Below are 14930 nucleotides of genomic sequence, written 5' to 3' on the forward strand. Positions count from 1 at the left end.
ATTTTAGATGCTCTTGTCACATGGAAAACTACATGACATACCATGTGAGCATTTGCTTTTCTATGCTAATAACTCTACTATCCTTAAATACACACTAAACCTAACATATATCCAGTGAGTCTAGCTGACAAGAAAAAAATTACAGTATTTATCAAATGGGAACTTTATTACTGAAGCAACACAAAATGAAACCCATGAAAATGTTAGCCATTTAGGCCAGGTACATTTTGGCCCTCTAGTTAAATTTTCAGGAATATATGCTGATGTTATAATTTAATCTGAACTTATTTAATTATATTTAAATAGTATTTATGAGAAACTACTTGTTTTAATGATGAAACTGTTATTATATTTCAAACGTTAATATGTAAAGGCATTTTAATGTGGCCTTCCATATGCTTTGAACATTGTCTTTACATTCCTTCTTATAAGACGAAGTATACCTTTGTTCAAACTATCAGCAACTATTGTGTTATCTTTTATAGCTTATAATGGTTACTATAAGATAATAGTAACAACTAATATTGGACAAATATCATTTGAATGATGCTTCTATAAAAGGTTAGGTATTCAATCATTTTCTAAACTTAGTGTTAAAGATTAATTGCAACATCTATGCCAGAAAGAACATGTAATTGTTTCATGCTTTGATGTGCACTGATATTAGGCATGGATCTAACTTCTCTTTGTGACTGCAATACTTTTTTGTTCATTTGAGTATTCATATACATTAGCTTGAATAAATGAAAGAATGGATGGAAACGTGTGCAAAATTTGTCCAATGTGAAGGTTGAATAGAAAGTTATAGTTAGGGTGAAAAATTAGACACACAAATAATATTTTAGTAAAATGATTCAGTGGGTATGTCCTGGCATATAGACAGTATGATCTTTTAACTTCAGTTATTAAGGTAAAAGAGAAAATGGAATTATAGCATATGTCTCCTTAAGTCATGTTTGTTGGCTTTCAACATAAAAAGTTAACACACATCCACAGAGTAGTTTAGTAAACATTATTTTAATGTATAGTGAACTGGGAAAAAGCAAGATCATACTCAACTAGATTTTCTCTTTTCTTATTGGATGTTGAATGTTGATCCCTTCCAATGAGGAAAGAAGCAGCTTGTAAGAGGAACAATCTAGTAGAAAACACTTTTCTCTTTTAGAGATGGGGTTATGAAGGCAGAGTTGGCTCCGTCATGTGTGTTTCTTCTGTGTGTTTATTAGACTTATCCTAAACTTGTGTGTCAGAAGTTGAGGTTAAACTGAAAGCTAATTCTACAACAGCATTTCTCTGGGCAAATGGTAAGGTCCAGTGTAACCTGTGCCTAGTCCATGGCCTGGTACTTCCACAGCACTGTGTTGACACTGAAAATATGGTAGTTGTAGTAGCAGGACTCCATTAAGCATATCAGAATGCATTCTGGGATGGTACAAACCTCAAATTTTCTTTTTCTAGAACACTAGGCTGAAAGTATTGCTGGCTTATTTCTGGCAACAGAGAAGTCAACTCGGCCTAATTTTTGGTGCCATTTGGCATTACAAACAAGAGGATGGGTTTATATGTATTACTTGACATTTGTAATTAGAATATTTACATGCAACATCAGGATTGTCATTCATTAAAATGTCAATAGCGAGAGATAAAAATCAGTCTGGTCCTGGCCCATATTATAAAAGACAATGATGTAAAGGGGAAAAAGGCTCCCCCTGGTCTTTTCAAGAATATCTTTACCAGCTCCCTCCCCCAACTGGAATATCTGATACAAGGAGTCGTTTTTTGATGTACAAAGGTTCCTTCCTTATTGCTTCAGTGAATACATGTGACCATTACATCATACATGGGATAGAAACAAACTACTTTTCTAAAAGTAGACCCTTACAGCAGAGAATGAAGAGGCCAGAAGGAAATTCATCTCCTTTCTTATTGAATAGAGTGAAGACTAATCATTTTTTAAATATATGGAACAATGACCTTTTTTTTTAATTTACAGTCTGAAGAAATGGTCTTGATTTCAACTTCCTTTGCAGATCACAGCATCAATTGTGCATTCTAGATCTAAAATATCTATATAATTTCCTTTTCATTTGAGAATTCTGTTGTCATCTTAAGCATATTGAACTGTTTCTATAATTTGTTTCCACACTTCTAAAATGGAATTTTTCTTCTTATTGTAATTACATAACAGCAAATTTGAAGAGCAAGAACCATTCGCAGAAAGGTTATTTCATGTAACTTGCAACAAGTCAGATCCTTCTCTTTGTGTGTATGACTGTGATCAGCCTTATCTTCTGTCATACCCTGCCAAATCTTCCATTTAAGTATTGTGAAAACTCTTTGTTTTTTTCAGGTCGATTGAGTGATATGATTGTAAATGGTCATCCAATAGATTCAGAATCTAAAGAAGAGGAACCTTGCAGTGAAGAAACAGATCCACTGCATGATCTGTTTGCTGAAATTTTACCTGAGTTAACAGATTCCTTTGAAATAGACATATACCACAGTGAGGAAGATGAAGATGGAGAGGAGGACTGTGTAAATGCAACCGATGTGACAACTACTCCATCAGTGCAGTACATCAATGGGAAGCAGCTCGTTACCACAGTGCCCAAGGACCCAGAAGCCGCAGAAGCTAGGCGTGGCCAGTATGAAAGTGTTGCACCTTCTCAGAATTTCTCAGATAGTTCTGCAACTGACAACCATCAGTTTATACTGGCAGAAACCAAATTGTCAACTACCACGCAATTTAACAAATCTAAAGATGCCAGTGAATTGTTAGAAATCACATGGAAACCTGAGACTTACCCAGAAACACCAGAACACTTTTCAAGTGGTGAGCCTGATGTTTTCCCTACACTTTCATCCCATGATGGTAAAACCACCAAATGGTCAGAGTCCATCACAGAGAGCAATCCAAACCTTGAGAATCCAGAGCACAAACAATCTAAGCCTATACCTCTGCTTCCTGAAGAGTCTTCAGGAGAGGGTGCCATTGACCAAGCATCCCAGAAAACAACCTTTTCTAGGGCTACAGAAGTAGCACTTGCTAAAGAGACAGACCAAAGTCCTACCATATCTACCTCTAGCATACTTTCAAGTTCTGTGTCAGTAAATGCCTTGGAGGAAGAACCAATTACTCTAACAGGAATCTCACAGACTGATGAATCCATGTCTAATGTGGAAAGCTGGGTAGAGATAACACATAGCCAAACAGTAGAGTTCTCGGGGAGTTCTTCACCTCCTGTTATTGAAGGGTCTGGGGAAGTGGAAGAAGATAAAAATAAAATCTTCAACATGGTAACTGATTTACCACAGAGAGATCCTACAGATAGACTCATCCCCTCCGATATGAGCAAGGTAATAGTCACAGACCACCGCATTTATATTCCTGCAACCACCTCTTCTTTGGATTCACAACTACCTTCTGCAGATGCAAAGCCTACACAATTTGGAATTCAAACAGCCACCTCTGAGTGGGTTTCTGGTACATCTTTTGAAGGAAGGAAAAGAGAAGAAGACAAGGAGGGAACTGTGAATGCAGCCCACAGAGGGGAAGTCCAAGCAGCAACAGAGAGGTCAGACCACTTACTTTTAGCCCCAGAATTAGAAAGTTTAAATGTAGCTGCATCTAGTGATCCAGCTACCTGGAAAGGTTTTATGCCAGAGACTACACCTACAGAGTCTGAAAAGGCAATGGCAAATTCAACTCCTGTTTTTAGAGAAACAAATGATGTAGTCAGTGTGGAGGCACAGCCTTGGGAGCATAGTAGCAGTAGTCAGCCCAGGGTCCAGGAAGAGCTGACCACTGTCTCAGGAAAGCACCCCTCTCTTTTCATGGACCTGGGTTCAGGGGATGCTAGTACTGATATGGAATTCATCACGGCTTCTTTATTAAATGTAGAGTCTGAAACCAAAGTAAGAAAAGAATTACTCAGCACTCCATCTCCCAGTATGGGGATTTCATCCTCTTTTGAGCCAACAGGATTAATTCCAAGTACTGTATTAGACATAGAAATTGCTGGAGTTATGAGCCAGACATCCCAGAAGACACTGATTTCTGAAATATCAGGAAAGCCAACTTCCCAGGCAGAAGTAAACGATTTATATACAGGTTTTCCTTTGGGAGAAGATTTTAGTGGTGACTTCAGTGAATATCCAACAGTGTCTTATCCAACAGTGAAAGAGGAAACAGCGAGGTTGGGAGGCTCTGAGAATGAACGACTTAGGGATACACAGAGTTCATCATCTATACCGCCTACCTCAGACAACATCAGCCCAGTGCCTCACTCAGAAGGACTTGGCAGTACTGTGGTCAGTACCACAGCCTTCCCCTGGGAAGAGTTCATGACCTCAGCTGAGGGCTCAGGTGAGCAGCTGACCTCAGCCAGCAGCTCTGTTGGTCCAGTGCTTCCACTAGCTGTGGACATCTTTTCTGGTACAGAGTCTCCATATTTTGATGAAGACTCTGAAGAAGTGGCTGCAGTGACAGAAGCAAATAAAAGATCCACTGCTTTGCCAACAGCAGCAAGTGGAAATACTATAGATCCGACAGAAAATGGGGACATAGACATAAATAGTTCAATGTCAGTGGACTTTCCCCAGACAACAGAGCCAACCAAATTTTGGTCTAAACCAGAAGTCGATCCTGAAAAACAAGAAATTGGAATAGAAACAGTAACACAGGATAAAGCTCAGGGACAAACGACTTTTGAATCTCTCCATAGTTCTCTTGCACCAGAACAAACAATTTTGGTAACCCAATCTCTTATTGAAACTGAATTCCAAACTCCAGATTACTCTATGTTAACAACAATGAAAATGTACATTCATAACAAGGAAGTAGAGGAGGAAGACACGTCCATAGCTCATATGTCGACTACAGGTCCAGGGGTCAAAGACGTGGAATCACATACTAGGCATCCTGAAGCTACTGGAAAGGCACACACCGCTTTAGTGACTGAAACTGGACCAGCTAGAAGTGTAGTCTTGGATTCCTCAACTCAAGAGGAGGAAAGTATAAAACTCTTCCAAAAAGGCACGAAACTAACAAATAAAGAGTCAAATACTGATCTCTCATTTTCTGGACTGGGATCAGGAGAGGCTTTGCCTCCTTTACCTACAGCATCAGTGAGTTTGACTGACATGGAGCGGATCATTAGCACATTGTATCCTGAGACGTCTCACATGGAAAACTTAGGAACAAGCATCTTCGGTGACAAAGTAGAAGACCATGAAAGAATGGAAGATGCATCAAATGAAGTTCGAACACTCATTTCCAAAATAGGCAGCATCTCTCGAAACCACACGGAGGCGCCCAATGCAACTTTGAGTGATACTAAAACAGAAGAACCTACACCTTCAACTCTTCCTTTTACAAAGCTTGTGGATGTGAAACTTTCTCCAGAGCAGACCCTCAGGTGGGAAGAGGAAATCCAGACACATAGAATGCAAACTATGAGTAGACAGATCTCTAATGAAAATTCCTCAGCATCAGAAGCTGTAGCAGCAGCAACCTCCCCCACTGCTTTAGTGCCTCAAACTTACAGTGTTGAAATGACCAAACCCTTAGCTACATCAGAGTCACAAACATCTGACTTATTTAATGTAAACTCTGGAGAAGGATCCGGAGAAGTGGATGCTCTTGGCTTTGTGTACGCCTCTGGAACTACTCAGGCAAGCAGTCAAGGAGACAGCACATTATCTTCTCATGGATTCCTGGAAGAGCATCCAGAGGTGTCAAGGACTGAGGCTGGAGCTACTGATGGATCTCCAACAGCTTCAGTGATGTTCCTGCATCACTCAGAGTACGAGAGGTCCCCGTATCCAACTAGCACAGTGCCAAGCACAGTGTCATATAAGAGTACCTCAGAAAGTACTGCAGATGGTTTGCAAGACCATATCAGTTCTACCTTGAAACCTAGCAGAAGAAAAAGCACTGAAAGTATTATTATAGATCTAGACAAAGAGGATAGTAAGGACTTAGGATTGACAATTACTGAGAGTGCTATTGTTGAAATTCTCCCTGAGCTGACATCAGATAAAAATATTATTATAGACATTGATCACACTAAACCTGTATACGAGTACATCCCAGGAATACAAACAGACCTAGATCCAGAGATATCATTGGGATCACATGGCAGTAATGAAGAAAGTCTTCAAGTTCAAGAGAAGAATGAGGCAGCTGTCAACCTTTCTCCAACTGAGGAAGCATTTGAGAGCTCTGGTGATGCACTTATTGCTGGCTACACTCAAGTGATGTACAATGCGTCTGTGACTCCCAGTAATGGAAAACAGGCAGATGACATAGGCTTTAGTTTAGCCACTGGGATTCCAGTTTCTAGCACAGAGACAGAATTAGATACTTTCTTCCCCACAGTGTCAACCCTGCACATTCCTAGTAAGCTAACTACAGGCAGTCCAGAGATTGATAAATCCAACATTGAAACAATATCTCTGGATGATATATTTGAATCAAGCACCTTATCTGATGGCCAAGCTATTGCAGACCAGAGTGAGGTAATATCAACATTGGGGAGTTTGGAAAAAACTCAGGAAGAATATGAAGAAAAGAAATATGGAGGTCCTTCATTTCAGCCAGAATTCTTCTCAGGAGTTGGGGAAGTATTGACAGATCCTCCTGCTTATGTAAGTATTGGTAGTACATACTTAATGGCTCAGCCTTTAACAGAATTCCCCAATGTGGTAGAACAATCTGACTCCACACATTACACCGAAGCAACACCTGCAGTTTCCTCTCTGGCGGAGCTCTCTCCTCAGACACCATCTTCTCCCTTCCCTCTCTACATAGACAGGGAAGTCTCTGAATTCCCAGAGGTTCCTCACACAAGTGCTCCACCAGCTCTTCCTGCTGCCTCATCACAACAGTCAATAGAGGGTCCTTTTAAGGAAGTCCGTGCTAATATTGAAGCTACCATCAAGTCGTTGGGTGAAAATATCCACAGAACAGAGCCTCCATCCACGTCTCCTGACCCTGCTTTAGATATTTCAGAACATGAAAGTAAGACTAAGTTACTAGAAGAACTGGAAACGTCTCCCACAAAAACTGAGACTTCCCAAGACTTCCCAAACAAAGCAAGTGAAACAGCTGGAATGCTTCCTGGTATCAGAACAACAGAGAGTGAACCCGTCATTACTACTGCAGAAGACACGGAGCCAGGAGGTGCCACACAGAGGCCACATTCTGCTTCTGCTTTTGCAGCTTTCAGAGTTGAGACAGGTGTGGTGCCTCAGCCCATCCCACAGGAGCCCGAGAGGCCAACCTTTCCTTCCTTGGAAATTAACCAGGAAACACACACATCATTATTTGGAGAATCTATACTGGCAACATCTGAAAAACAAGTGTCGCAGAAAATTCTTGATTACAGTAACCAGGCAACAGTCAGTACTCTGGATCTAAATACCGCACATTCATTACCACCATTTTCCATTCTGGACAATTCTAATGAAACTGCTTTCCTGCTTGGCATTAGTGAAGAGTCCATAGACGGCACAGCAGTGTACCTACCAGGTAAGATGCCCACATTGCTACATCTGTTTCCAAGGCTGGGCTTGGCTCTATATACCTGTCTGCCTTTTACTGTAATGTGAAATTCATAGCGACTTTTATATTGTTCAGGCCAAGCCACAGTAGAGAGTCAATGCAATGAATGTAAGTATGGACATTTCTGTACTTTACAGACATACTTTGCTTTTACTCCCCTGCGTCTACAGACAACATCCAATTGTAACACGGGCAAAGTGAAACAATGGTCTAAAATGCAATGTGTTTTCATCAACAGCTGAAATACTGCCTTGCTGCATGTCCTACAACATGTATGTCATAGTTGTAAAAATGGGAAAAATCACACTTTTCTTTTAGCCCTGCCCCCTTTAAAAGATGTACTTAGGACAGTACCAAAGTCGGCTAGGCCTTTAACTTTTGAGAATAGTGTTTCTTACAAATGCCTTGTGGTCGGTTGTTCTATCAGTTACCGTTTGTACTGTGATGTCCTTACTTGAAACAGTTTATACAATTCTGCTAAATCAGCTCTTAGTCATAGTATATTTGGTATGTTTACATTCTACCTCTTGAGAAATTAATTTCTAATTACTGACTATAAAATAGCATAGAATGGACACTACTTCATATAGACCATTTCATTTAATCACAAAGAGTCTAAAATCTCATCCTTTTATATTAGATCAATGTGAACAGATATTACATAGTTATTCAGAGAGGGTCAGTAATTTGCCCAAGGATGCGCAGACACACCATGACAAAAGTTGAGTTTCAACTCCAAACAACCTAATCTGATGTCCATGGTCTTTTTACTGCCCTTTTACTGGTTTTCAACATAGCATAAAACTAACAACTGGTATTCAATAATATATAAACAGCAAACTTGAAAGTTTTACTTAGTAGAGAAGATATATTTTTTTAAATCTAGCCTAAAAATGTTGAAAAGTAAGCTTTTATATTCCTGGAATGTTATTATTTAAATTGGAATAATAATGGAACCCACAAATAACTGCCATCATTTAATGACTTCCTAGAAAAGGAAAGAAAGCAAGAAATGGGAGGAAGGGAAGGAGGGAAGGAGGGAAGGAGGGAAGGAGAGAAGGAGGGAAGGAGGGAAGGAGGGAAGGGGATCAATTTTAAGGACTGTATGACTTAAAATATGTTTTATCTCAAATACTGTACTTTAGGTCATGGCTATTAAAATTGTTCTTCTAGTCTTATTAATATTACTGAGACACATGTTTACCTTGGAAATCAGAAGAATACATTTATTTGAAGCTTGATATTTTAATAATATAATAATAGTTTAATAAAATAATAACAGTATTTTGTGAATAAGATTAATCAAAGGTAGTTGACACTAGGAATATTTTTGAAGGATCACTATACTCCAAAATAATGATAACACAGTAATCTGGCCAATATTTATTGTTTTATCATTAAGTTGAAATGCACTTAAGAATATGGAAATAATTGACAGATGAAGGGGAAACATCTCTGTATTGTCCAGACTATAGTACTTACCGAGAGACAGTGTTCTGTCTTCACAGAACTAGCCCTGTATTTTAATCAGTAGATAGTCACCCGTGTTGGAGGGCCTGGCCTATCTGCTGCAGGGTTAGCTTTCCCAGACCCACCCTAACTACTTGGGGAAGAACAATGTGCTAAAAAGGCAAGCCTGTCTCTTAATCAGAACTTTGAGTTAGCAGGAAAAGGTCATTCTCTATCTATACTTGTCACGTGACCTCAATGTGGTGCCTGGTGTCCTTGATGTGGATGAATGCAGTCACAGTAGCATAAGCATGTCACCTAAGCATCAGGTGCATTCCATGCAGGTGTGCGTGTGTCACAGACTGCAACCTTGTCACTGAAGCAGCGCACTTTAAAGCAAGACAGAGTTTAAAGATACTGAAGTACACATCTGAGTTTACCTGATTTTAATATGGATGTGTAGATTCAACAGGCTGTCTCATTGTCCTGATTTGAATTAATGCTAACGAAGGTTGACTTTGAACTTCTTGTCTGAGAATGGGTCACTTTTTTGGGGGGGGTGGGGCGGGTTTTGAGACAGTGTTTCTTTGTGTAGCCCTGGCTGTCCTGGAACTCACTCTGTAGACCAGGCTGTCCTTGAACTCAGAAATCCGCCTGCCTCTGCCTCCCAAGTGCTGGGATTAAAGGTGTGTGCCACCACTGCCCTGCATAGGTCACATTTCTTGTACAGCCAATATTTCATCAGAAGTTAGATATCTCTTCATGTGCATGTATTTCAGAATTTGGGTAATGTAAGATTTTTGAAACTGCAGTTGTAAACATTTAAATTGTTTTGCAAAACTTTTGAATTTCATTTTGATTCCTGAACATTTTTGGAATTAAATATTTCTGAAATAATACTCAAGTTCTCCATAAAATCCATATATCTAGACAATGTTACAAAATGAAATATATGTCTCAGAGGTATAAAATATTTATTTTTAAAAATATCTTTTAAATTACTATATTAAAACGAAAAGTATGGTTTGAGCTTTTGCATCTATTTCTAGGAGTGTTAGTTTTATTTATATTTTATTTAAAAAGTTGTAATAAAATTTGGGGTTTCATTTTAAGTGAGGTGTTGTATTTGGAATTGTTTTTATACAGTAGAGTTTAATCCATGTGTTGCTTTTCTTCAAGTATAGTTTAAAGGAGTACAGTTGGAACGTGTTTTTGGAAAAGGCATGTTAATGTAGCAGAAGAAACATCAGTGCACACTTTGGAAGACAGTTTCTGATCATTAAGTGGTAAAAGGCAGTAGTAATTCACACACTGGTAACAAGCCAATCTGCTAAAAGAATGCATGTTCTGTGTACCCAACCATTTCACATGAACTAACATCGTTTAAAAAAATACATTTCCATTCACTGTGCACATATGTGTAATCATTTTTAACTAAAATCAATTACCATTATCATGCCAACTAAATCTGCCATAGAATATGTTAGCTGACAGATGTGGTATAATGTATTGTTTATAAGTAATAATGATTGAATCCTAGAAATGAATAGAAGGGATTTTTAACAATTAGTTATAATGCCAAGGAACACTCCAGAGTAAAGTTAATTTTATATATAGTACATCTATAAATTGTTATGGTAATGCCTATGTTATGGTAGCATAAGTGACATTTTGTGCTAAAATATATTCATACCTGGGCAAAAAGTCTAATTGTTCTTATTTTCCTGAACGTGATAGGACCTGATCTCTGCAAAACAAACCCATGCCTCAATGGAGGCACCTGTTATCCTACCGAGACTTCCTATGTGTGCACCTGTGCACCTGGATACAGTGGTGACCAGTGTGAACTAGGTAAGATGCTGGGTTGAGGAGCCGCTATACTCATACTTGTCCAGCAGCTATAATGGAAGACAAAGTGTACTTTGGAATCTGTCAGCAATTGCTGAGAAACCCATGTGTAAATGAAATGCATAGTAAGTGTGTTAACTGAACAGGAGCTTGACTGGTTCTGTCTATACAATCCACACACATCACAAGGCTTCACAAGACTGCCTTTGCTGTTCGGTGGACATCTTGAAGTAACTGAAATTTCAACCACTGGATGGGAGATTCCTATTAGTTCCAAGGAACTAATAGCAATGGAAATAAACACCTTACTCTGGGTCATTTTGCAATTGTTTTAGGGTGTCTAGTTTCAGTAAAGAAAGATTCATAAAAGAAAATTGCAGACAAAAGAAGAGATATTTTGTGGGTATAACATTGACTAAAATATAACACATGTTATACTTAATCTAAATCACTTTTATAAAATCTAAAAATCATATTTAGTTGCCATCATGTATTTTTGCCCAGAAACCTCACTCTAAATAAAACATTTGTACCTGCTTTGCTCATGGTTACAATTTTATTTCAGATTTTGATGAATGTCACTCTAACCCTTGTCGGAATGGAGCCACGTGTGTGGATGGTTTTAACACATTTAGATGCCTCTGCCTTCCAAGTTATGTCGGTGCACTCTGTGAACAAGGTAAGAGCTGTTAAAGCATCTTTGTGATGAACTTTAATGATGCTAATTTTCATATTTGCCCTATATGCTTTGCCTTGGGAAAATTCACAGGTTGCGTTAGGATTCCTTGTATGTGACTAGCCCCAAACATGTAAGCTATAGAGTGGACTTGACTGTGTTTGTTTTTCTGATTTGCTGCGATCATAGAGACATGCTGAGTTGAATTTAAGGAGTTTTGGTAAAAAAAAAAAAAAGAAAGAAATACAGTTATTAGGTATTATTTCTGGGAACACAATCAGCATTTCCCATCTCATGGCCTACTTGTCAGAGTTAATTCCCTCAGTGTTAATTGCCTTAATTTTATCTCCATAAGCACTTGAAGATTTTGTTCAGGGTCAGCCATGTCTAGAGAATGTTTTCACACAAGGTTGCAGTGCATTAGCTGTGGCCTGCCACACACACTTTGTAGATGATGTTGTACAACTGATTCCAGGAAACCATCCTAATAAAGAAGCAACTAGGTTTTCTGAATGAAAGAAGGGCCTCAAATCTCACAATCCTTGCAATATGCATTTTATGTCAAAACTCAGAGTGTATTTCAGGTGGTTCGTGGTAACAGTGCTTGCTTGTTTCATTCTTCCAAAACAGACTGCATGCCCCAGACACTGAGTTTAGCAACGATGAATTCCTCCTCTTAAAGCTATGCTGTGGTTTGGCACTGATAAGAGCGCTCAGCGCCAGCCTTGCCCTCCACCAAACAAAATGAAAATGTATTAGACACCCTGACACATTGGCCTGGCCTCTCCCACTTTGTGGCATTAATCTAGATGTTCACTTCTGTGTAATCCAGAGCAAAGCCAGTAGTCACAGGCTGAAGTTACTGTTACAGGAGATGGCTGATGGCTACATTTTAAATATTTTATTCCTGTTTTTAATTTTAAATTGCGTAAAGTAAGTCAGTTTTAGATTTTACATATGAAAACAGACCAAATTCATCTTTTTTATACCATATTCACTTATATACAATATAAAGTTTAGTTACTATTTAATTTTTTTAACAAACTGTTATGAAGAAATTTCACATTTTGCTATTTGTAAAAATTTTAAATAAAAACATTGACTGCTTAAAAAAACAAAACAAAACTCAGGAGTCACCAGGTGCTGGTGAGGATGTGGAGAAAGAGGAACACTCCTCCGTTGCTGGTCGCATGGTAAGCTGGGAAGCTCTGCATTCTTTTCTAGAATTTGAAAAGCCCAAATTATCACTCTTTTCAGTCAGAAGTCCTTACTAATAAGTAATCTAATGGGTAGATTAAAATCTTCCTATTTCTTTTTTTAAATATTTTTATTTTCTATATTCTTTGTTTACATTCTAAATGATTTCCCCTTTCCCGGATCCCCCCTCCCCATATGTCCCATAAACCTTCTTCTCTCCATCCATTCTCCAATCACCTCCCTCCTTTTCAAATTCATCTTTTTTTAATTGAATATAATCTTCTTTTACATTTCAAATGCTAAAACCTTTCCCGGTTCCCCCCCTCCCCGAAAACCCTCAACCTCTCCTCCCCCTGCCTCCAAGTATATACCCTTCCACCTGACCCATTTCCACCTCCTACCACCTCAGTTTCCCTTTGTTAGGAGCATCTATTGAGCCTTTGAAGGACCAAGTACCTCTCCTCCCACTGATGCCCGGCAAGGCATTCCTCTGCCACATTCTTGACTGGAACCATAGGTACCCCTTGATTGATGGTTTAGTCCCTGGGAGTCCTGGGGTGTCTGGTTGGCTGCCCAGGTCATTCTTCCCATGAGGCTGTAAACCCCTTCAGCTCCTCCAACTCCCCCACTGGGGACCCACACCCAGTCTAATGGTTGGCTGCTAGCATCTGCCTCTGTATGTGTAAGGCTCTGGCAGTGCCCTTCCTGAGACAACCATAACAGGCTCCTTTTGGTATGCACTTCTTGTCATCCACAATAGTGTCGGGGTTAGGTGACTGTTTTATAGGATGAATCCCTGGGTAGGGCAGTCTTTGTGTGGCCTTTCCTTCAGTCTCTGCTCCGCACTTTGCCCCCATTATTGCTCCTGTGAGTATTTCTCAGAGGAACCCAAGCACCCCCACTTCAGTCCTCCTTCTTCTTGAACTTCCTGTGGTCTGTGAATTGTAACATGTGTATTTTGAGCTTTTGGACTAACATCTATTTGTTAGTGAATGCATACCATGTGTTCTTGTGTGATTGGGTTCCCTTGCTCAGGATGACACTTTCTAGTTCATCCATTTGCCTAAGAATTTCATTGTTTTTAATAGCTGAATAGTACTCCATTGTGTATATATAACATAGTTTCTGTATCCATTCCTCTGTTGAGGGACATCTAGGTTCTTTCCATCTTTTGTCTATTATAAATAAGGTAGTTATGAACGTAGTGGAGCATGTGTCCTTTTTACATGTAGGAGTATCTTCTGAGTATACCCAGGAATGCTGTAGCTGGGTCCTCAGGTCTAATTTTCTGAGACACTGCCAAACTGATTTCTAGAGTGGTTTTACCAGCTTGCAATTCCACCACCAATGGAGAAGTGTTCTACTTTCCCCACATCCTCTCCAGCATCTGCTGTCCCCGAGTTTTTCATCTTAGCCATTCTGACTGGTATGATGTAGAATCTCAGGGTTGTTTTGATTTGCATTTCCCTGATAACTAAGGATGCTGGATATTTCTTTAGGTGCTTCAGGGCCATTTGAGTTTCCTAGTTGAGAATTCCTTGCTTATCTTTGTACCCCATTTTTAGTAGGGTTATTTGACTCTCTAGAGTCTAACTTCTTGAGTTCTTTGTATACATTGGATGTTATCCCTCTATTAGATGTAGGATTGGTAAGGATCTTTTCCCAATTGGTTGGTTGCCATTCTGTTCTAATGACCGTGTCCTTTGCCTTACAGAAGCTTTGCAGTTTTATGAGGTCCCATTTATCAATTCTTGTTCTTAGAGCATAAGCCATTGGTGTTCTATTCAGGAAATTTTTCCCTGTGCCCATGTGTTCAAGGTTCTTCCCCACTTTCTTCTCTATAAACTTCAGTGTGTCTGGTTTTATGTGGAGGTCCTTGATCCACTTGGACTTGAGCTTTGTACAAGGAGATAAGAATAGGTCAATTTGGGGAGTGGGGGGCTAGAAAAGGGGAAATCATTTGAAATGTAAATAAAAATATATCAAATAAAAAAAGAAAAAAGAAAAGAAAAAAAAGAAAAGAAAAAAAAAAGAATGGGTCAGTTTACATTTTTTTGTATACTGACCTCCAGTTGATCCAGCACCATTTGTTAAAAAATGCTATCTTTTTTTCCCACTGGATGTTTTTAGCTCCTTTGTCAAATATCAAGTGACCGTAGGTGTGTGGGCTCTTTTCTGGGTCTTCAATTCTATTTA

The 14930-nt window shown here is 39.1% G+C and overlaps 1 protein-coding gene across 2 annotated transcripts in view; it reads left to right on the top strand.

Annotated features, from left to right (window-relative positions):
- The window catches only part of Vcan (versican), a 104232-nt gene that overhangs the window by 57980 nt on the left and 31322 nt on the right, over positions 1–14930 (top strand). For both annotated transcript variants that reach the window (XM_052159789.1, XM_052159787.1), the window contains 3 exons: positions 2351–7531; positions 10751–10864; positions 11427–11540. In XM_052159789.1, the coding sequence (XP_052015749.1) occupies positions 2351–7531; positions 10751–10864; positions 11427–11540 (5409 nt within the window). The remainder of the gene's footprint in view (positions 1–2350; positions 7532–10750; positions 10865–11426; positions 11541–14930) is intronic.

The sequence above is a fragment of the Apodemus sylvaticus genome, chromosome 16 (assembly GCF_947179515.1).
Source record: "Apodemus sylvaticus chromosome 16, mApoSyl1.1, whole genome shotgun sequence".
NCBI lineage: Eukaryota > Metazoa > Chordata > Mammalia > Rodentia > Muridae > Apodemus > Apodemus sylvaticus.